The 23,766-nt window shown below is 42.4% G+C and overlaps 1 protein-coding gene across 1 annotated transcript; it reads right to left on the bottom strand.

Annotated features, from left to right (window-relative positions):
• Positions 1-13,429: 13,429 nt before the first annotated feature.
• Positions 13,430-22,097, bottom strand: LOC311624804 (elongation factor 1-beta-like; the record flags this gene model as incomplete). The annotated part of the gene is given in 3 exon segments (XM_084888410.1): positions 13,430-14,012; positions 14,015-14,212; positions 22,052-22,097. Coding segments are annotated over 3 exon segments (795 nt in total). The 3' UTR covers positions 13,430-13,461.
• Between the last annotated feature and the right edge of the window lie 1,669 nt (positions 22,098-23,766).

The raw sequence follows: 23,766 nt of genomic DNA, 5'->3' as shown, positions 1-23,766 counted from the left end.
CTTAATTCCTTCACCTTTTCACCCATCCCATCAATCCCCCTTCCATCTGACAACCATCAACATGTTTACTGTATCTAGGAGTCTGTTTCTGTTCTGCTACTTTGGAAGGGTAACTTCACTGGATAGACAATATTGATTGGTAATACACCCCCTCTCCCCCAGCAAATGTAAAGATTTCACATTTTTCTTTCTCATCCTTTTGGCAAGAAGTACACTGTAATTCTTATCCATATTTCTCTATAGGTTAGGTTTTTGTTTTTCCCCTTTGCCTTCCTTCAAGATTTTCTCATTGTCTTTGGTTTTTCTGCAGATGTTATAGAATAGAATAGATAATTTTTATTTTGTAGTTATCCTATGTGGTGTTTGCTGAGCTTCCTAGATCTATGGTTTGGTGTCTATTGTTAATTTTGGAAAGTACTTGACATTACTTTAAATATTTTTCCTGTTTCATTCTCTATTTTTTCCCTCTTTCTGGCATTCCAATTATGTATATACCTTTTGAAATGGTCCCATAGTCATTGGATGTTTTGTGTTTTTTTTCCCACTTTTTTTTTTCTTTCCTCTTTGCATGTCAGCTTGAGAAGTTTCTACTGACCTATCTTCAAGTTCACTGATTCCTTCCTTGGCCCTGTTAAATCTACTGATGATACTGTCAAAGACACTCTTCATTTCTGATACTGTGTATTTTCTTTCAACTTTTTCTTAAAGAGTTTCCATCTCCCTGCTTATAGTACCCATCTAGCATGTTGTCAGCATTTTCTATTACAACCCTTAACATTTCAATCATAGTTACTTAAAATTCCCTGTCTGATAATTCCAACATCTGTGTTTTATCTGAGTCTGGTTCTCATGATTGCTTTGTTTCATCAGACTGTCTTTTTTTTTTTCTTTTCTTTTGCATGCATTGCAATTTTTTGTTTAAAGCTGGATCTATTGAGTTGGGTAATAGGAACTGAAATAAACAGGTCTACAACATGAGGTTTTGTGCTTATCAGGCTAGGATTTGGACTGTAATTAATGTTTCCTACAGCTATAGGTACCAGAGGCTTAAAATTCTTCTAGTGTCTTTGTTTTGTCTTTTCTCTTGTCTTTGGAGCTTCTCTATGTTAATTCAGAAAGAGTCTGTGTCTTGCAACTCTTTCAGCTATAACCCATTGTTTTTCTACCTTATAGTGGTAGGTTGTGGTCAGGGTAGTGTCCTATAGTCTTGTGATAAAGTATTGAATTATTAGTGAGCCTGTGTCTCTGATGGTACAGCTCTCCCTCCTATCTGTCTCCTGCTCCCTTCTACGGCTGTGGTGTTCCCAATCTATTTCCTCATTGCCCCGCTGACTGTGCTTCTTCCCTCTAGATAAGACAGGAGTTGGAGGGACTGGAGTAGGAGGAAGGTTCTTCCCTCAGCTGGGGTAAGGTTCTAGCAATCTTTCCCCTTGTTATGGAGAAGGTCTTGAGTGTATTTCCCCATCATTACTTTCTCCCTACCCCTATCAAGGCCATGAGAAGATCCTTTTCAGATCTCAATATGGGTTCCTCTGGAGAAGCCTCATGAAATTGTGGGGACACCACATGACTGAAGCCTCAGGAGTTTAGTACTCTCCTGCTAGTCCATACTCAGTCTCCAGTAAATCATTAAAAATCCATTTAAATATTCATACCCGTTGCCCCCTCAGTGGCTTCTGCATCAGATAAACAGATGCCAGTTGCTATATTTCTCTGGATGTGACTGTTTCTTCATATTTTGAGGTGGTGTTTTGCTCTGGGACCTCAGTTTTGAATGAGTATTGATTTTAAGTTTGTTTAGTTTCAGTTTGTTTTAAGAACAAGATGACGTCTTCCCAACCCTTCACATACCAGAACTAAAATCAGAGTCACATGAGGTTTGCGAAGGGCATCTGGTTAGCTGTGTAGGCCCTCAGATGAGGGTGGTCTAATGGATCGTGCTGGCACACTGTCAGAAGACTTGGGTCTGGCTGGAGGGCACAAGCGCTCATTGCCTCAAGGGCCCTCATTTCCTTATTTATTACATGGGAGCAGTTCCACCTGCCTCGGAGTGTTGTGAGAAAACAAATGTGACAGATGAGAAGTGTTACAAGGTCTTGCTGTCAGTGTTAACACAGCCACACTCTACTTCCTTGGAACCCGTGGCTCTACTGTGGCAGAAAGGAGACTCAGCCTTCTGTGGAATTGGGTTTCTCTCATGTCCCTCTATGTCTCTCCTGACTTGCCCCTTTGACAGGTAATTAGCCCCACATTTATAAAGCATCAGCCTTGGACTTGGTTTCTCTTAGGCTCCTCTCTCTCTCTCTCTCTCTTTCTCTCTCTCTCTCTCTCTCTCTCTCTCTCTCTCTCTCTCTCTCTCTCTCACACACACACACACACACACACACACACACACACACACGGCCCCAGAATTGGCTGGCCTCCAGTCATCTGAAACATGCATCCTGTCAGTTTAAAGGGGAGTTGACAGGAATCATTGGGAAAAACCACTCGTTCTGGGATCTGGGCTCATGGAATTTGTTCCTGCTGGACATTCCCTGGACCCGGAGCAATGCCAACACAACGCAGTGCCACCAGCCTCCCCTCTTTGCCTGACCTTTCCCTACTCCATGCCCGAGGGCCTTGGAGAGCAGCCGCAGAAGACTGGTTGACCTCCAAAGTCAGCTCCTGAGGGCTGGCTGCCAGGGAATTCTCTCGAATGGGGCCTTCTAAGGGAGAAGGCCTCAAGTAGAGAAATTAGAAACAGAAAGAGACATTGAAAGATATTCTGCTCAAAATAAGCCTCCCTTCTCTCCCCAAGAGTCAAATAAAAGTCCTCTTTCATTTGGGTGTATTTTGTTTTTAAAAGTTCAATTTAACAGGTTTTAAAAACAAAGTGGAATAGGTCAGAAATTTGTAAAAAACAAAAACAAACAAACAAAAAACCCTACTGGAATTTTCTCTTTTTTACAGGCCCCTCCTAGTGAGGCTGCTTCTTACAGGGAGTTTCTTACCACTCTGCTTGAGTCACCTTCCCAAAGCAATGACCTTTTAGGCCAGCAGGTAACCCAATCACCCCATCTCCTTTATTCTCTGGATTTGTGTCATTTTCCCTCCTCCACCCCTTCAAGGCAGGAAAAGGCTGTAGGATATCCCACCTGATGACCTTTAGGTGAACAGCAGACTCCCTTCAGGCCTAGGCAACAATATAAGGTAGCACCTCCCTGTAGTTTGGGAATAGGTGTAGCTTCTACAAGGTATTCCAGTTTTGGGAAAGTCTTGACCAACTTCCTGGGAGGAGTTGGGATAAGAACAGATCCTATGACTGCTGATATGATTCACCCACATTCTGGATCTCACCCACATTCTGGGTCTATTATTGCCTTTCCCAGAGGAAGCACCATGTGTAAGGAAATATGAATCTCTTGTCCCTCTGCTTTACATACCTGTTCTGAAAATTCTCATTGGATCTTCCTCCTTTTCAGTCACTTTGCCATTCATGGAGATGAGGTGTCTTTACATATCTATGTGATTATTTATTTAGGGCTTATTTCTCTCTTGTTCTAGGCTCTAATGAGGGCCTCAGTCACTCAGCATTACTGAATTTGTTGGACTTAGCACAGTGCCTAAGTAAACTTAAATATTTGGTGAAATCAATTTAGAGCCCTCTCGGGGAGAACTTAGGGATGTCCCCTTCCTGCTCACCAGTGAAATCAATTTAATCTTCACAATAGCTTTATAGGTAAGCTCTATTATTATTATTATTATTATTATTATTTTAAATTCTCACCCTCTGGCATTTTTTCAAATTGATTTTAGAGAGAGAAGAAGGGAGAGTGAGCATGTGCAAGAGAGAAACATCTATTGGTTGCCTCCTGCAGTCACCCCAACTGGGAATTGAACCTGCATCCTTTGCTGCACAGGACATTGCTCTAACCAACTGAGCAACTTGGCCAGGGCTGTAAACTCTATTCTTATGCCCATTTTGCAAATGAAGAAACTGAGACTTGAAAAACTCATTCAAGTCTCCCAATTGAAAATCCAGATCTGAATGATTGATTCTTAAGCCCATGCTTTCTTTTGACACAGTATAAATCCCCCTTCTAGGTGAGGGAATGAGAGAAAATGAACATACCACACAATCTTATGATAAATTCACAAGAAGAAAAGACGAAACATGTTTGAGATCCCTGTAAAAAGAGGGGGGGCGGGGCTAAAATATGTTTCCGGCAAAATCTCTCTGGAAGGCAATTGCTAATGGCAAGCGCATTTGGTTGGACTAGTTTCATTCATATTTATCTTGGCAAATAAGAGTTAGAAACTTTCTCTCTTGGCAGTTATTGGAATTGAAAAAAATTCTATAAATGTATCTAAAGATTTGTTCATTTATTTCAACTAAATACATGTTCTGGGTAAAAATGCAAGTTACTCTATTTCAAATTTAGTTGATATTGACATTTTTAACATATTAATTCACCAGCTAAAATTTAATATTTTACCCTGGGGGAGGGTAGGCATTTGTTGAGCATGCATTATATGCTAGGTCCTTCATATTGAACCGACAATAGCAGCTCTGAAGACAGGTCGTATCTCCTCCCTTGCTTTAGTATCTCTAAGAACCCCTGAGAAATGGCTGGGGGTGGGAGGTGCAGGGTCTATTCTGGATTCTGCCTTTATGAATATTCGGGATATTTCCAGGGCACCATATTCTCCTGAGTTAAATGAAGGGGGGTAGGTTGGATGGCCATTAAGGATTCTTCAGGGTTAAAAGTTCAATGGGTCCATGACTCCAGGTGGGTGTTCTGGTTCTGTTTTACAGTCCTCTCTCTTTAGGAATAATGGAAGGGCCAGAGAGGCAAAACCCCTGTTCAGCCAACACCTGCACAGCCTGTCTGACAGGTGGGCCTTGAGAATAAACAGTCTCTATGTGTGTTGGCCAAGTGCTGAGCCTGCAGCCTCAGCCTGCAGCTGGCCTCCTTGGCTCCCGTCGACCCCTTGGCTGCCACGTCAGTCTTTGGATTCTCCAAGTCTCCGGCAAAGGTTCAATCGTTTGCTTTTTTCTCCTCCTAAGAGACAGCCCAGGGTGTTGGGGGGCTTGTTACTTTGGGAAGTCTGCCACATTTACGAATGCCTTGTAACCCCTATTGAGTGACAGATTTATTTGACAATTTTTGATAAGTGGGTTGTTTGTGACTCTCTGACGGAAGGAATTATTTGTAATTCCGACTTGAAAGCCCGACCATCTGAGAGCAATGACTAAGTGAGTGTACGTATTAAAAGGTCATTTATCGTTGCTTAACATCCTGTCATATATCATCTTATGATCCCTCTGTTTTTATTGTTTTGATCTTAAAAAAAAATCTTTTTTAAATGTGAGAGCTGGAAATTGGGAAATGACAGAACTATTTATGGTCCCCGTAAGCAGCTGGCCCGTTTCAGTGACAAATGTTATAAACATGTTGTGTTAAAATCCCAGTCCTCTGCTCTTGATTTTAATGACTTGGAATTCATTGAACTGGAGGCACCCTGGATTCTGTTTCCTGCTGAGATTCGGTAATGGTGACATTCTGACTTGGCAGAGGGAGCGTCACTCTGCTGAGTCACGGTTCTCTTAACTTCGTCCAGGTCTCCACAAACCTAAGGACTAGAATTTGGTCACTTTGCAGGTGTCTGGAACAGTGCCCAGTGCCTATTGCTAACTAAAAAGAACGACCGTAAACTTGCTGCTTTACAGAAATGCAAAGCCCTTTCTTCTTTCCCACCAGGGTCCCACCTCCGATGACTTAGTTGTTTAACGCGCAGCACTATTAACAATTGGTTCTGTGGCTCGTAGACCCTTTGAACCTGCAGTAGAGCTCTAAGCCCTTGATATCCATTTTTCTCATTTGATCCTCACTGTGCCCTTCAGGGGTAATTGCTGTTACTGTTCCTCATTTCAGGTGAGGGCTGGTTAGCTAATTTGGCTGAAGCCATTCGGCTGGTAAGTGGGAGAGCCAAGATGTGAACCCAGGGAGGTCTGACGCCAGGGCCTGAGCTGTTATTATCCATGATTCACTGTCAGTTCAAATGACTCTAGTTCTTGGCCACTTACATCAGCAAGCCACCTGGGACGTGTGTAAAACGGGTCATGGTGGGAGGAGAGGGGAAGGTGTGGCAGGTGCCAATCAGACGGAAGAAGGGAGTGACCCAGAGCAAATTCTTCCAAGTTATTGGAAAACCAACCAACAGGAAAAATCAGGGAGAAGAACTCACCATAATTTTTCCAAACAAAACACAATACTTTGGGGGTTCAAAGACCCTAAAATAAGATGAATATCTTATTCCCAGGGAAAAAGAAATGGACAAAGGGAAAGGATGAGATTTCAAAAGTGGAAGGCAGGATCTGGACAAAGATCAAAACTGTGAGAGACCATTGATGTCAATGGCTGTTCTTTTCACGAAAGATATATATTTCCATGGAAATATAGTTGCTGAAGCCTAAGGCAACAGTGGCTGGGGAAGGAACAATGGAAAGTGCTGATGAAGGAGAAATTAGCACAACAATTCATGGGTTTACCAAAGGCAGCTGAGGGAATCGTGCTTGTGTGTATACTTTCTTAACATGTGCAGTGTTTAAAATATACCCAGAGAACAGGGAAATGATGATGGAAAGTTTATCAGAACTTTTTATGTATAGTCAAAAGCAATAACGCTTTTCATAATTAAAGCAGGGTCTTTTGTGGTCACAGTAGAAAGAAAAGAGCCCTGCAGCTTATTTTTATTTTTTGTTGTTGAAAGTATTACATGTACCCACCCTTCCCTCTCCCAATTGACCCCCCAAGCTTATTATTTTTTCACTCCTGTGATATGTCTTTTTTTTTTAAAAAAATATTTTGTTAATTTTTTACAGAGAGGAAGGGAGAGAGATAGTATTAGAAACATCAATGAGAGAGATACATCAATCAGCTGCTTCCTGCACACCCCCCATGGGGGATGTGCCCACAACCAAGGTACATGCCCTTGACCGGAATCAAACTCGGGACCTTTTAGTCCAAAGGCTAATGCTCTATCCACTGAGCCAAACTGGTTTTGACCTGTGATATGTCTTGAACATCTGTTCATGTCAGTACATAGAAATCTATCTGGTTCCTTTTAACAGTTTATAGTGTGGCTATTTAGTTATTTTGTTACCTCCCTCGCAATGGCCATTGAGGGGGATTACATTTTTTTGTGGTGCAGACAAGGGTGCAAAGAATGTTCTTTGTGCTTGCCTCCTGTTTGAAGAGAAGCTGATTGGCATTTCCAAGGAACACACCTCTCAATCCATCACAGCCAGACCATGCTGCCGAGACAGTACGACAGGGGTACTGTACCTGTCTACTGTGTGACTCCTGGGCAACTTTGACTAAGGTTCTCCCCAAAGATTTGGCTTAAATTTCCTCAAAACTGAGCTGTGGACTGAGGATCTTCCTACTCAATCATTCCTTCCTTTTCTCTCTTCTCAGATGTCAGATCTGCATCCCAAGTCTAAAGGGCCTTCTTGCCTTCTCCTGTCCTCTTCTCCCTTTATTGTCCGCAGGCCAAGTTGCCCTTTTGAGGACTGTGAGAAAAGATCTGTTCCGTGCAAGACACTCGTGATTCTCCAAGAAATTCTAAGTTTGAGAAGTAAATGAACAAATTTGAGAATAAGTAGTGATATTCATTTGTCCAATATCTCAAATTCCATACGAGGACCACATGCATAATGGCTGACACCCTGGTCTCAGACTTCCAGCCACCAGAACCATAAGACTGTACATTTCACTTGTTTAAGTCACTTAGTTTGTGGTACTTTGTTATGGCAGCTTTAGCAAATGAACACATCAAGCTACATAATACATATGTATGTATGTGTTATTATATTATTATAATATAATCCTATCTAATAAAAGAGCAAATTGACCATCACTCCAACATATAAGATGGCTTCCCCTATGTGGTCAAAAATGGCCACCACAAGCTGGCCAGCAGGGGAGGGCAGCTGGGAGGGATCAGGCCTGCAAGGGAGGGAAGTTGGGGGTGACCAAGCCTGCAGGGGAAGGCAGTTAGGGATGACCAGGCCAGCAGAGGAGGGAACTTGGGGGTGACTGGACCTGCAGGGAAGGGAAATTGGGGGGTGGGTGGAGGGGGGAGAGACCAGTCCTACAGGGCAGGACAGTTAGGGGTAAACAGGCAGGCAGGGGAGCAGTTAGGTAGCAATCAGGCTGGCAGGGGAGTAGTTAGGGGGCAATCAGGCTAGGCAAGCAAGCAGTTGGAAGTCAGCAATCCTGAATTGTGAGAGGGGTCCCAGATTGGAGAGGGTGCAGGCTGGGCTGAGGGACACCCCCCTCCCCATGCATGAATTTTGTATACCAAACCTCTAGTATGATAAGATATTATATGATATGATGATATGATATGATATATGATATAATAAATTTTCTTTCTTCAACTACTTTTTGGGTGCTAATCATTCTCTCTCTCTCTCTTCCCCCTCACTTTTCTTTTTTCTTTTTTTTCTTTTTTAAATATATTTTATTGATTTTTGTACAGAATGGAAGGGAGAGAGATAGAGAGTTCAAAACATCAATGAGAGAGTCATTGATCAGCTGCCTCTTGCACACCCCCTACTGGGGATATGCCCGCAACCAAGGTACATGCCCTTGACCGGAATTGAACCCCGGGCCCTTCAGTCCCCAAGCCGACGCTCTATCCATTGAGCCAAACCGGTCCCAGCCCCCTTACTTTTCTATATATCTATGACAAATGTACCCCAGATTCTCTAAGAAAAATGTACATGTTTTAATTTATTTTAAAAAAATCAGATAATCTTTTAATGCTATGTTTTTTTCTTGAAAACTTCCTTCATGGAGTCTTTAAAAAAAAAAAAAAATATATATATATATATATATATATATATATATATATATATATATATATATATATATATTTTACAGAGAGGAAGGGAGAAGGATAGAGATTTAGAAACATCAGTGTGAGAGAAACATTGATCAGCCGACTCTTGCACACCCCCCACTGGGGATGTGCCCACAACCAAGGTACATGCCCTTAACCCGAATCGAACCTGGGACCTTTCAGTCTGCAGGCCAATGCTCTACTAGTGAGCCAAACCGGTTTCAGCCTTCATGGAGTCTTTTATCTTTGGGCTCCCACCTGAGCCTGTTGCTTTCTTGAGCTGTCACTCATCTGATGCCCTGGGGCCTCCCTTTTCATCATCCTGGGGATTCCCTTTTCTTCTCTTTTATTTTGGTTCCCTACGTTTTCCTGAGTCCGTGTGTTTGTTTTCTTGTTCTAACAAAAGATGGAGGAAGTGAGGTCAATCCTTTGAGACCCTGAATATTGGAAAGTTGTCTTTAGTTTGGCCTTTCATTGGATTGATAGTGTGGGTTTTGGGATGGTTATCTATTGGTACATAACAATTACCCCAAAACTCCATGGCTATGTACCAAACATTTCTCATCTCACAGTTCCTGTGAATCAGGGATCTGGCTGGGTACTCTGGCTCACAGGCTGCAGTCCAGGTGTCAGCTAACTGCAGTCATCTCAATGCCATCTGCTTCCAAGCTCACGCATGTGGTAATTTGCAGGATTCAGCCCTCACGGATTGCAGGATTGAGGGCCTCAGTTTCTCATTGGCCATTAGCTGGAGGTCTCTCTCAGTTCCTGGCCACATGGGCCTCTCCATAGGCAGCTCCCAGCATGGCAGCTGGCTTCCACCAGAGTGAGCAAGCGAGAGGGCAGGAGGCAGCCCATGTCCTTTTGTAACCTAACCTCAGAGGTGACATTCCAACAATTACTTTGTATTTGATTTATTGGAAGCCACTCACTGGGTCCTGCCTACCTATATTCAAGGACAGAAGTTTCCTTAAGAGCAGGAATCCAGGAGGCAGGGATAATGGGAACCATTTTAGAGAGTGCTTACCAAAAGTCAAATATAGAATTTTAAATAGAAAAATAGTTTTGTTTTTTGTTTTTTAGGTTTCATGGTTGCTTTTAAAAGAAGTCTAATGCCATTCTTATTCTATCTTCATTATGTAACCATTTTTTTCTTTTTCTGAGAACTTCTCTTTGCTCCAAAACTCTGAACATTTTTGGTGATGTGCCTTAATACGAGTTTATTATTTTCTGTTGTGCTGGACACTCAGGGGCCTCTTTCCATTCAGAAACTCAAATGTCTATGTTCTGAGAAATTTCATGAATAATTTCTCTCCTTCACCCCCCGGATATTTATTTTGTATCCTGCTACTTTAGTGAATTCATTTATCAGTTTTAATATATATATTAAAACTGAATATATATATATATATATATATATATATATATATATATCTTCCCCCTTACTTTTCTTTTAAAAAATATTTTATTGATTTTTTACAGAGAGGAAGGGAGAGGGATAGATAGAAACATCCACCAGCTGCCTCCTGCACACCACCTACTGGGAAGAAAAGAGCCCTGCTGTTTATTATTATTATTATTATTATTATTATTATTATTATTTTGGTATGTAACCACCTCTACAGCTCCTGCCCTGCACTGCATCTCACCCATAGTCCTCTTCAACTTAAGCAGGAATTGAGAGAAGCTCTTTTGCAAACACAAGGGGAGCCAGCTATAAGATGAAGCTGACTTCATGGAAATAAAACAGAGATGAAAGGAAATCAAGTCCTAAGTGAAATCTTTGGACATGTAGATCAAACTGCCTGAAGCTCACTGCAATGCTTGACATTTCCATATATTATACTAAGCCTATCAATCCTTTTTATTGCTTATATTGCATACTAGAGGCCCAGAACATGATTGAAATTGCTCAAGGAGGCGCCCTGCCTCCCGCCACGTGAGGAGGCACCCTGCGGGCCTGACTTTTGCCCCAGGTCGCCTTTGACCCCCTCCCTGTGTCTGCTCCGGACCACCAGAGCCACAATGCCAGCTAGGGCAGGCCCCCCTGTTGCTGTCTCCATCTCCGTCTCTGCTCTGGGCCTCACCTGCCCACACAACCTCCTCCTGTCCGGTTGTGACCATTACAGCATCCTGGCCTAATTTGCATGTTACCTCTTTGTGAATATATATATATATATATATATATATATATATATATATATATAATCTTTTTAAAAATATATATATTTTATCTATTTTTTACAGAGAGGAAGGGAGAGGGATAGAGAATTAGAAACATCGATGAGAGAGAATCATCTATTAGCTGCCTCTTGCACACCTCCTACTGGGGATGTACCCACACCAAGGTACATGCCTTTGACTGGAATCGAACCTGGGACCCTTGAGTCCATAGGCCAACGCTCTATCCACTGAGCCAAATTGTTTAGGGCTACATAGATAATCTTGTTACTTGCAACTGAGACCATCACTGCTACATTATCTGCTCAGTCCAGATCCACAATCTAACACAGGATCCTGCACAATCACTGGTTACTACTGCCATTTCCCACTGGGTTCTGGTTTCCACTCTGTGCATGGCTCCTGTTATGCAGAACTTCCCAGTGGGCATTGACACCAATGTCTTGGAGCCCTCCAGATGCAAAGCCATCAGAGTACCCTGGACAAAGTGAGATAGAATATTTCTCTCCCCTCATGTTACATTCTGAGAGAAAATTCTCAAAACTCATTGCTCTGGCCACAATATTGTTCAGTTTTAGTGAAATGGATATTTTGATTTTACTGGCATTCAGTTCTCTCTCTTCCAAGGACAAGATATGAATTCATGGGACACAGCCAAGGATATTTAAGTAATAGACACCACCCCTATATTAAACTCCATCAGTCCCTCCAAAGCCAGCCAGGATCATTCTAATTAGAATATTCTTTCCCTTCAGTCCTTTTCAAATAGACTCTCATTTATTAGATAAATATTGGTTTATCAATTAGCTTGTACTAGCTTTGCCTGCAGCAATCCCAAAATCTCAGTGGTTGGCAATAAGAGTTTTTACAGTTTTAACATTATATTAATTATGTAAACACTAGAGGCCTGGCACTGGCAGTGGGGGGCGTGGCCTGTAGGGATCAGCTGTGGGAGCACCACTCATCTTGGTCAGGAGGGTGGCAGTCTCAATATGGGAGCACACTGACTACCAGGGGGCAGCTCTTGCATTCAGCACCTGCCCCTGGTGGTCAGTGCATGTCATAGCAACTGGTAGACCAGTCGATCTGCTATAAGGTCACTGGGCTTATATATATAAAAATAAAATGGTTCTATATATTAATTTGTTCAAGATTCATCATCAGCCATTCAATATAATGATTTCTCCATTCTTTTATTTTAATTCATCTCTTGATTAACTGAATTTCATCACCAGGTGGTTTTTCAAGAAGTACTTAGGGATGCAACAGTCCCTGCTTATTTTCATGTTTGTGAATGACTATTGCCTTTAAACTTGAGTGACAATTTGGCTACGTGAAACTTGTTGGCTTATACTGCTCTCTGAATGCTGTAGACAATAACAATACTCCACTACCTTATGCTACTGAATGACACTGGGGGCATGCCTCAGACCAGTTGATCTGTATAACATCTAAATACATTAAAGCCTGTGGAAGGCAGTCATGAGATCCAAACTGCTTTCCTTCAGAACTTGCTCTGGAACAGCACAAGAATAAAAGAAGTCCAAATTTCAGCCACTCTGCTACAGATTGCTGCCCTCCCTGTAAGTATCTTTCAAAATGTTTGCCAGATCATTATGGTGGCTAATCAAATACCACCTTCCCTATAATGTAAAGATTTCTTATGTAGATGTTGTATTTTTTCTACATTAAAATTGCTTTATTTGTGTTGATTTTAGGAGTAATGCATGCTCCTTGGAAACATGAAAGCAATATATAAATTGAAGTTTCCTAGGGTCACACCTATCCCCTTGGAGATGATCACTATTGGCATTTTAGTGATGGCCTGCTCTGTGTCTTGGATATGTATTGTTTAGTACAAAAGAGTTCAAATACATTTTGTAAGGCTGAGGAGGACAGTGTCAAGGATAATACATTTTGATGATTTGAACACAAAGGTTAGAGGAGCAAGGTAAATACACCAAGAGGTAGGAAGCTGAGAGGTAAAAATGGGCAGGTGTGTTGGTATCAGAGAAGTCTGGCAACAGGGGTCAGAAAATAAAAGAGGGAGTTTGGGAACTGAGTCTAACAGGTGGGCCCTATAACTACAATATCATTATATCTCACCCGGACTCAACATCCCCATTATGTTCCGTTATTCAACAGTTGGCAATGATTTTAACATGTGTGTTTTGACACCTGAAACCACATGAGATTTCCCGATTGTCTCCCAGTCATAATAATCACAATCACATTAGTTATACATTTTGGGGTAAATTTAATGTGGAATTACACAAAAAGCTTAGTATTTATTGCTCATAAACATTTTATTTATTTATTTATTTATTTATTTATTTATTTTTTTTATCTTTCAAGCTTTTATTTAAGGGCACGGATTCGGGATGGATTTTAGATCTTGTTGAAAGCAGCCACGTCCATGGATTGCACAGAGTCCTCAAAAGCAGTGATCTGCTCCTCCAGCATGTCTGTTCCAACTTTATCGTCTTCCACTACACACTGTATTTGAACCTTTTTAATTCCATACCCCACTGGAACCAGTTTAGAAGGGCCCCAGACCAAGCCATCTGCTTGAATGCTCCTGACACATTCCTCTAATTTTACCATATCTATCTCATCATCCCAAGGTTTTACATCTAACAAGATGGAAGGCCTCGCAACGAGTGCAGGTTTTTTGGCTTTCTTTGATTCATACTGTGCAAGGCGTTCTTCTCTTAGCCTCTTTGCTTCTTCGCTTTCCTCCTCATCGTCAGACCCGAAGGGGTCAATGTCGTCATTGTCGTCTTTACTGTCGGCAGCCCCGCTACCGGTGGTGTCTTCCACATCAGCAGGGCCATACTTGCCCAAAGCTTTTTTCACTCTGGGCAGGCTGGCCTTCTCCTTCTCGTAGGACTTGATGCGATTGTACCAGCGAAGGGCATGGAACAGGTCGGCGAGTGGCAGGCGGAGACTGCTTCGAACACTGCCACGTCTGCTTGGGATGGCACGTACCCCTCAATGTAGCTCCTGTCCGCCAGGTAGCTGTTGAGCACCTGCAGGCCGGACGCGCTCTTGAGGTCTCCGAAGCCTATGGCGCTGGCGGACCGGGGAGCTGGGCTGCGTAGGCGGAGGGAAGCAGGGCGCGGGCGATCGCCAGCGAGCGCTAAGAGGGGGAAAAGGGCGCTCATAAACATTTTTTAAAAGCATGTTATGTGTTTGTTTATGCTTTCAACAAGTATTTCTTGAGTACTTTCTCTATTCTAGCCACAAACAACCCCTGTGCACTCTTGGAGCTTAAAATCGAACGAGGAAACAGACATGAAGTATATAACCACCCAAATAATACAATTACAACCTGAAGGAATCATACGGGGCTTTGAGAAAGCAGAAATGGATTTTACTTTGGTTGGAAGTTCAGAGAAGTTTTTTTTTGTTTTTTTTTTTTTTAATTTGAAACTGAAGTATTAGAATTCATTACCTTGGAGGTGAATACATTTAGGAGCATTCCAGGCTGAAGAAACAGCAGTGCAAAAGTCTCAAGGAGAGAGACTATTGTTTTTAAGGATCTGAAAGAAAACCAGGTGGCTGGTCCGCAGTATGTGAGGATGGTGTGGGAGGCTGGAGCAGTAGATGAGGCTAGGTCTTACAAGGAATAAACCTGACCAGCATGGCTCCCAGGTCCCTTTTTTTTTTAAGTAATGATCCATTGGGTGAATGAACCTGCCCTTCATAGAGAAGAGGCATATTAGTTGGGAAGAGACCAATAATTCAGTTTTGGACAGTTTTAGTTTGATATCTAAGTGGAGATGTCAAATGGGCAGTGGACATGTGAATCTGGAATCGTGGAGAGGTCTGGAAGTGGGGTGTGTGTGTGCTCAGTATACAGATCTTTAAGGACATGGGGAGTGATGAGATCACCTATGTTGAGAACTTAGATTTCCAAGAGAATAGGGTCAAGAAAAGAGCCTAAACTTGAACCCAGCAGATGAGATGGAGAAATGATAGATAGACGGAGGAATAGGAGGTAGGCCAGAAGTAGGAGGGTGAACAGGTTTCCAGGCAACCCTGAGGCTTCATCGATGCCTGGCCTGGCCACTGACTTCCTATGTCACCTTTCCCCTACTCTGACTATACTGCTGGTATCTTCAAGCTTTGCTTTCCGGTTTATTCCAGCTTGGCAAAAGGAATAACAGCTGAGTACCAACCCTTGTTGTGACCACCAGGTTGTCACCTCTTAAGAACTTGGAAATAAGGAAATTCAGATTTTCTTCTGAGAGTTAAAGTCTAAAACCAGAGCAGAGACGTGCAAAGGTATCAGAGAGAAATGGGGGGTGCTTCCAGTAGGCATGACTGGGCAACTGGAATGCATTGATGACTACAGGGGCCTCAGTTATAAAGAGTAGAAGAAGGAGAATAACAGAGAAAAATGTTGACAGTGCTCACTTGAGAACTGTTTTGCAGTGAGGGAGCGTTAGATGTTCAATGTTTCAATCTTAACAGCAAAAGCCAAGTCGTTGATGAAGTGGGGGTAGAAGCCAATAACACTGGCCCAGTGGTTTTCAAAGTTTGGCTGTATTAGAATCACCTGGGAAACCTGTGAAACGTACAAGGGCCAGTCCACTTCGACTTCAACCAGCCTGGCTTCCCCAGGTGATTGTGTTGCATATCAAAGAGTGAGAACTACTGCTCCACCCAACTGGTTGGAAGCAGTCTGGTTCCGTTTGTAAGAAGCCCCTCCCCCTCAGGAAGTGGACCCAGCAGGCCCTAAGTACAGTTGACCCCTCTAACCCCCTTGCTCTGATTCCACTCTCACCAAACAACCCTGGGATTGTGAATTGGCTTCCTGCATCTATCTGCTGACAGGTAAAAGATGCAATTATCCTAGGGACTCAGGGCTTTCCATTCCCATGACAATGACTTCTCATTGTTAATTGAGAAGATGCTAATTGAGCTTGGTTCGAGAGTCTCTCTCTGGGACAGTGGTCCTCAACCTTGGTCACCCAGTACCCAGTGACTCTGCACTATTTGCTGGTTACTACTACGCAGGGCTGCTGCTTTTGATGCTTTCTATGCTGTGGGCCTCAATGGGAGGAGAGAATTTCTAGGCAGCCTTGCAGAGCAGAGGGAAATGTGAAAAGCTTTGCCAAAGGAGGCCTTCCGGGAACATTCTTTTATGAGGCAATAAAATACTCAGCTGAAAGAAGGAGATGCGAAGAAAGGTGTGAGGAGAGAGAGAGAACATTGAATAAAAGGGCTATCACTTTAGAACCCAGTCAGTTTTCAGCATTACTAAGATCCCGTTAGGCCAGGAAGGGAGCAATCAGTGGAAGTATAACAAAAAGTTCAGAATATAATTTCTGTGGATAGAATTCAGCCCGGGGACTGGTCTTATCACTTCAGATCTTAAACAAATCTGTAGAAATCAGGCAGTCTAAGAAGACAGCATTAGTGGGATAAAAGTGGGTACACACCAAATGTTCTCTGAGCGCTGGGGCCTGAGCACCTTTCTCTTCAGTTTATCTTCCAAGATTTCTTTACTCCTGCGCTTTAGCTGGTTATGACTTTAAAATGAAAACAATGGCATTTAAACTCCTCAGAATTTGCAAGCCTTTCCACACAGTAAAGGATCTCAGGCTCCGGCCTAAGGCCTTTTTCCTTTTTGGTGAGAAATCTAAACCGTAGGCAAGTCAACCAAGGGTTTGTCCTTTGTGTTTCCCAGTAGAGGGCATCCTTTCCAAATGGATTTCTCTTTACCCTCAGAATTATTTGCAGTTCAGTGATGTGTGTTAGGAAACAGAGTGTGCTTCTAAAGGCTTCCAGTTCAGCTTATTTTTTGGCAAGTCATTTATACATAAGGTGTTAAAGTGTTAAGAAGATTTGTTCCAATATTTTTCTTAGTTGGGTAAGTGATAAGTTGTACTATTAATGATGGTGGTAGCAGATCATAAAATAGTTTAGCTAAAGTTCTGCTGATTTTATTTACTCATAAATTCGACAAATATTGATTGCTTTCTGTGTGCAAGGCATGGAGGTGGGGGTGGGTCTCTGAGGGTGAGCCTGAGTCCAACCTTCCTGGAAGAGAATTTATGAAATGGAGAGGGGATGATACATACATGTAGGGAGTTAAAAATACACACACACACACACACACATACACACACGCGCACACACATATATTTCGCTATTTCAAATGCTTGCTTATTAGAAACACTGATTCTCTAATATTAATTATTGGTGGCTTTAGAAATCTTTCCATTTCCTGTTGTAGATGGCAGCCAGGATAGTCAAGTTGTTTTCAAATCTTTTAGCTTGTGCCAAAATTGATTTGTTCAGGCCCCTGTTCTTCCTACTTTTGAAATCCAGCTATATTTGAAGAGGAAATTAATCTGTACATTGCAATTTCACCCCCAAATTTTAAAATACATTATCTGGAAAGACTTGTTCATTGTCTTGGTTTCCTCTAAAGTCTTTCCATTTCTAGTGAAAAGGAGGAATTGTTGTAACTCAGCTCTCCTCAGCCCAGAGGAAATCTGGAGTGAAATTCGGAAGTGGCAGAGTTGTTGAACCTTTTCCTATCAGAGTGTTGACAATGGGAGGTTTGTTGAAAGTGTGTGGGATGAATGATATGCTGTAGGCTTGAACCCGCCACATGCTCTGGGTGATTCATTTGATCACCACACGCCAATAACACCGGATGAGAAACAAGACACTCCAAGTTCAGATACTTTCTCCACCTCCAGGATGGGACCATTCAGACCCACACAGAGACCCAGAACCAGCAGTTTGGGAAGCTTGCTCTCCTGATAGTATGGCTTGCAGTAGCTTCCCAGGGTGGGAAGAGGATACAGCCAGGAAGATATATGAACATGGAAATGCTTTTAATTTTGGGTCCCGCATCCTGTAACACAGGGAGCTAAGTGCTGAGCCTTGGAATATACTTGTAGGTTTGGGCTCTTCCCAAGGAGACACAGGTGTATGCTCAGTATACTGGATGATCACACTTTCTATAATTGTCCTGTTCTGTGGGATACCAGAATGGCCCAGTGTTCGAGGCATCTTGGGGCGAGAGCCATTCTGGAGGTTGATTAAATTTCTCAGTCCTCAGGTTTACTGCTAGTGAGAGTGTCTACGGTAGGTATTGCTAGTGCTTCTTCATCTAGACCCTCTTTACTAGACTGGCACACACCCTTTCACATGTGGTGAGTGTTGACTGCTGACGAGTCATAGACACTCCTTCTCTAGAGAGTTGTCCCCCATTGATGGGAGCCACTTCACCGTGGAGATTATGTTCCTTTTGGAAATTCACAATGAATGGTTGAAAATCATGTACAAAATATTGCCTTCCTTTCCTCAAGATAGGAACCACCTTTGTGATGTGACTCATGCTCCAAAGCAGCTCATGGAATCAGGCCGAAGGAAAAGTCCAGCTAAGACTACCTTCTTGCTTAGCAATTTTCCTGTCTCATCCTGCTCTCTCGCGCCCCTCTCCCCTCTTCTCCTGAGAGCATTCCTGTAATAAATCATCTCAGGATCTGCTTCTAGAAACCCTACCTGAGATAGCATCTCTTTTGACTTGGTAGAACATACAGTCTACTTTACTTTATATAATGTGTTGGTTGCATATTAGCAGTCAACTCTTCCTCTCCCTTTTAAGAGAACATTTTATTTTATTTGTTAAAATTTATTTTTATTGTTGAAAGTATTACAGATGTGCCTCCCCCCTTTTTTCCAGTTGACCCCACTCCACCCTGTACCCGCCCCTCTCAGGACTTCACTACACTATCATCGGTGTCCATGGTTTATGCATATATTCACATAAGTTCCCCGGTTAAACATTTTGTTCATGTATGGGGTGACTATGTACTTCAGTCCACTCTGGTCAATGAATCTTGTTTAATGCAAGCCAATCATAGTTTCATTCCTCTTTCCAGTGAGTGGTGTAAGAATGGCATGTGCCCCAATTTTAGTCAGTGGCACCTAAGGGAAGTCTGCTGCAGGGTATCTGGACATGTTTTCTTTGATCTTAAAAGGAGAGCAAAGGAAAATATATGTTTGTATTTTTAGCTCTGGACATTGTTTGAGTGAGAATGTGGTAGTGGAGTGGTAGCAATTATTTTGTGATCATGAGGAGATGCTAAAATAATCTCAGACTCTGAAGGTTATAAAGTCATTGAGCCATTGAATTACCCAACCCTAGAACCCCAACCAATCAGCTATCCCGAGTTTAGTTTGTAAAATAGCAAAAGTTCATATTTGTTCAGACAATCTTTAGTTGAATCTGTTGCTATCTGTTAATGAAAATATTCCAGGTATCTATAAACCAGGCTTGATAAACGGTCAAGTCATATTGAGAACATAGAATAGAAAAAAGTAATTGATATTCTCCATTCTATTTTTCTATCATAGAGAATAATGGGCTGGCAATGATTTGTACAATATTTTGTTTTGGCTTGTATTATTGAATGGGCCTAATTTAATGGAAGCAAAACCAGAAAATGGGTTTATTTTTCTTCCATCACTGACTTCAAACATTCTCACTTGCATTTCCTTTGCCTCTTGTCCCCTAGTGACAGCTTTTGTTCACTTTCAGCTGTAAGAACAGTCTCATTTTTGTGGTAGAAAATATAGTGCAAGTTAAGTTAATAGTTTCAGTCTTGCATTTAGTTACAAATATTGTTCTTTTCCAACACATCAGGCCTGAGACTCAAGCTTGGGGTCCCATTCTTGCATCTTATTTCTCAGGTCATTTTTACTTAGTTGGTGCTCAATGTAGTTCTCTTGGCTGATACCTGCTGGCCACCATTTACTCTCGGTAGCTGGGGTCCAAATTCTGGCTCTTTTGTAGGATGCTATTATCAATTCCTTGAAAACTTCACAGAGGAACTCTTATACTTTGCTTTCCTGGAGCTGCTGATTCATTTTTTGCCTGACCTTTGGGATGCTTCCGCAGCTCTTGTCCTCCCTCTACAAGCTATATATCCTACACAGCCTCTCCCTCTACCTAAAAGGCTGTCTTTTGATTGGGGAAAGATGAATTGAGCCTTGTCTTCCATCCACATTATTTTCCTAATCAGTCTACTCATGTATTTTCACCCCAGTGAAGGGAGACATGAAAGTTGTCCAATGTTGACCTCTTTGTAAAATTATTATTTACTTATTATTATTTTAAAATTGTTTTCAGAGAGGAAAGGAGAGGGAGAGAGAGAGAGAAACACCAATGATGAGAGAGAATCATTGATTGGCTGCTTCCTGCATGCACCTATTGTGGATTGAGCCCACAACCCAGGTATGTGCTTTGCCTGGGAATCGAACCAGTGATCTCTGGGTTCCTGAGTTGAAGCTCAACCACTGAGCCACACTAGCCTGGCTATAATATTTTCATGACAGGGAGAAAGCACTACATTTTTAAAACTTGCAGATGGAATTAAACTTTTGTGTCTGGACAGGAACCCTCAGGTAATGCCTCCTCTTCCTCCTCTTTGAGCTCTGGGTTTGATTTTTCTGGTTTATCTTTCTAAATGTTACTTTCCAAATTCTATCAGCTAATTCCTCCTTAGCTCATTCTAGATCTGGTGTTCTGAACATGAAGCTTTCCCTGGTTTCCTTTGCCAGGACTCAAGGCAGCATAGACATGAATCCTGCCCTCCTGTGGCTGACTGTCTCTACTTTCTCCTTGTGTTCCATCTACTTTTGGCTCCCAAATGATCTCTCCTTTCTTTTCCACTTCCTTTTCCCATTAGATAATTCTTCCTTTATGCCTACTAAATTCTTGTTTAACAATTACAGTGTTTATATGATCTCACTTATTTGTGGAATCTAATGAACAAAAAGAATTGACCAACAAAATAAGGCCTGAAGTAGAAAGGCATGGGACAGACTGATATACCTTGATGTGGGGCTGGGGGACAAAAAAAGATAAATCAAAGAACTTATATAGTTACTAGAAGCCTGGTGCATGAAATTCATGTCCTCGGGGGGAGGGGTAGCCTGGCCTGTGCCCTCTCACAGTCAGGGAGCCCTTGGGGGATGTCTGACTGACAGCTTAGACCTGCTTTCCAGGGGAGCAGGCCTCAGCCATCAGTAGGATAGCCTTAGTGCTGCCACGGAAACAGGCGAGGCTCCCGCTGCCCCCGTTGCGCTTGCCAGCCGTGAGCCGGTTCTGGCTGAGCGGCACTCTCCCCGTGGTAGCGCACCACCAGGGGGCAGCTCCTGCATTAATTGTCTGCCCCCTGGTGGTCATTGCACATCACAGCAACCGGTCATTTCACTGTTTGGTTGATTTGCATATTAGCCTTTTATTATATAGGATATGCATAGCCCATGGACACAGGAAATAGGATAGTGAAGTCCTGGGGAGGGTGAGTAGGGGCTGGGAGGAAAGGGGGGAAGGGAAGAAAATGGGGGAGATATCTGTAATACTATCAACAATAAAAATATATTAAAATAATTTCAGTGTTCTTTAAAGAACTGCATAGCCTTCTGAATCTGTTGTAGCCATAGACTCATGAAAAAATCCACTAAAACCTTCTGGAATTTGTTCTAAGTCACAGAAAATAGTATTATTCTCTCATTTGATGGGTCACTGTTTCAATGTAGTATTTGAGAACAAGACTGATAATTATATTTACAGCAAAAGAAACAAACAAATATATAAAATAAATTATTATTTTTAGCTCAGCTAGTGAAGCAAACATTATGTTAAGTAAAGCTAGTGCATAAATAATTTGTCTGCAATATGGATTGACACTAATAGCTTTTACAATTTGCTAAGCACTGTTCTGTGCTTTTTATATGAATTAACATTTTTAATTACTGTGACAACCCAAGGAGATTTTCCTATTATTATCTTCAATTTACAAATAAAAGATGAAGGCAGAGAGAGGTTAAGTAACTTGCCTGTGGTCACTCATTTTGGAAAAAGCAGAGTTGGGATTTAAACTATGACACTGACTCACAGTTCCAACTCCTTTGTATTAAGCTATAGTTACTCACCATGCTGTACCGCAGGGGTTCTCAAAGTGTGGTCCTGGGACCAGCAGCATCAGCATTGCGTGAGGACAGGTTATAAAGGTGAATTCTCAGGCCATGGCCCAACCCACTAAACTGGGAATTCTGGGGAGGGGACCTGGCCATCTGTGTTGAAATAAAGCCCTCCAGATAATTCGATGTTTGCCATATTTGACAACTACTGCTAGACTGCCATCTGTCAGGTAATTTTTGATTTACCCTTTGAGTCCTGCCTCCTTTTGGATAAGTAGGAGAAACTTCTAACGTCTAAGCATCCACATGGGGAGTGAATTTAGGGTCCTGTTTTGAGGTGGGAGGGTGCTCCAATAGTCTCCTAGGCCCTTCATCCTCTCATCTTCCCACCTCCCTGAAAACTTTGTGGAAGATGAAGGAAATGCTGTACGTGACTGCTCATTCAATAACAGCTGGCACTGATAAAATTTGAAGTCTGTGGGTAAGTCATAAAGCTAATCACTCATAACTGAGGATTAGCAGTAATTATACTGCTGCTAACCGAATAGGAAAAGAGTAAGACATTTTGTTCCCTTTCTTTTAAATTGTTAACTTTTTACTGCACGTTATTTATAGTAGGTAGATAAGGCTAGAAGAAAGTAGTTTTCATATTCTGTTCACAAAACCTCCAAAGCTGTACAGTGAGGATAGAGTTACTCCTGGCCTCAGACCAAGGAGAGGCAATTTTGCTGTCTTATTTGATTTTTGTCTTTTAAGGCAGGTCCCTCTCTGACACCCTAATTTTTACTGATCACCCCCTAGAGTTCTTTATTTCTCTTTGACACCGAGAGAAGCCATTCATTCTCTCCTGCTTTTCCCACCTGCCTCTTCAAGTTTTCATTCCTCTTGTCTTTTTTGGTAATTCGAAGAACCACTTTATAAAATGCTAAGCTTAGTTTTTCTCTGTGCACCCAATTTCAGTTCCCATAGCAAAACCATATGTGCCAACCTGTTTGATGTTTAGCTGCTGCCTATCACCAGGTGTGGTCTGGGAAAAGGATTAGAGCAGTGCTCCCCACCTTGAGTGTCCAATAGGTACCTGAGCAATCTTGTTGAAACACAAATTTGGCTTCTCACAAGATTCTGGGTGTAGAGGGCCACCTGGGAAGGCACATGGGCAATTTTCTTCATATCAGCCCATGTGTGGCAGGGGCGGGACTAGGTATGTAAATCCAGGCAGGCTAGGGCCTATTTAAGAATGCAAATAGTTGGTGTTACTTCCTGGTATTGGGGGTATAAAATAAATGCGCTGGGAGGGGTCGTCATTGTCGTCTTCTTCCTGCCTCTCCAGCAGACAGGATGGCAGCCCTCCCAGCTCCCAGCTTTAAATCTATCTCTGTGTCTTCTCTCTTTATTTCTATTATTTCTCAATCCCTGGCCACCTCCACTTAGAACCAGTTCGTTCATCTCTCTTTCCGTGCGGGATGCAGAAAAGGGAGATTTCCGCCATGTCAGGCCCCGGCACCTGGGCCCACACTTGGAGTGATAATGGTCTATCAGTGCTTCTTGACCCTGGCCGCACACTGCGATCACCTGGAGGGCTTTAAAAACTTCCAATGCTTGGGCTGCACTCCCTAGGTTGTGTCTCGGTTGAACTTGGGTGGGGCACAGACATGGGTAAAAGTTTCCCAGCTGACCCTCATGCATAGCCAGAATAAGAGGAAGGCATCTCCTCAGGGCTCCCTGACATGGCACCTC

This window comes from Pipistrellus hanaki, assembly GCF_964339955.1.
Source record: "Pipistrellus hanaki genome assembly, chromosome: 6".
Classification (NCBI taxonomy): domain Eukaryota; kingdom Metazoa; phylum Chordata; class Mammalia; order Chiroptera; family Vespertilionidae; genus Pipistrellus; species Pipistrellus hanaki.
Note: the sequence above shows the minus strand (reverse complement) of the source record. Positions and strands in the feature narration are given on the sequence as shown.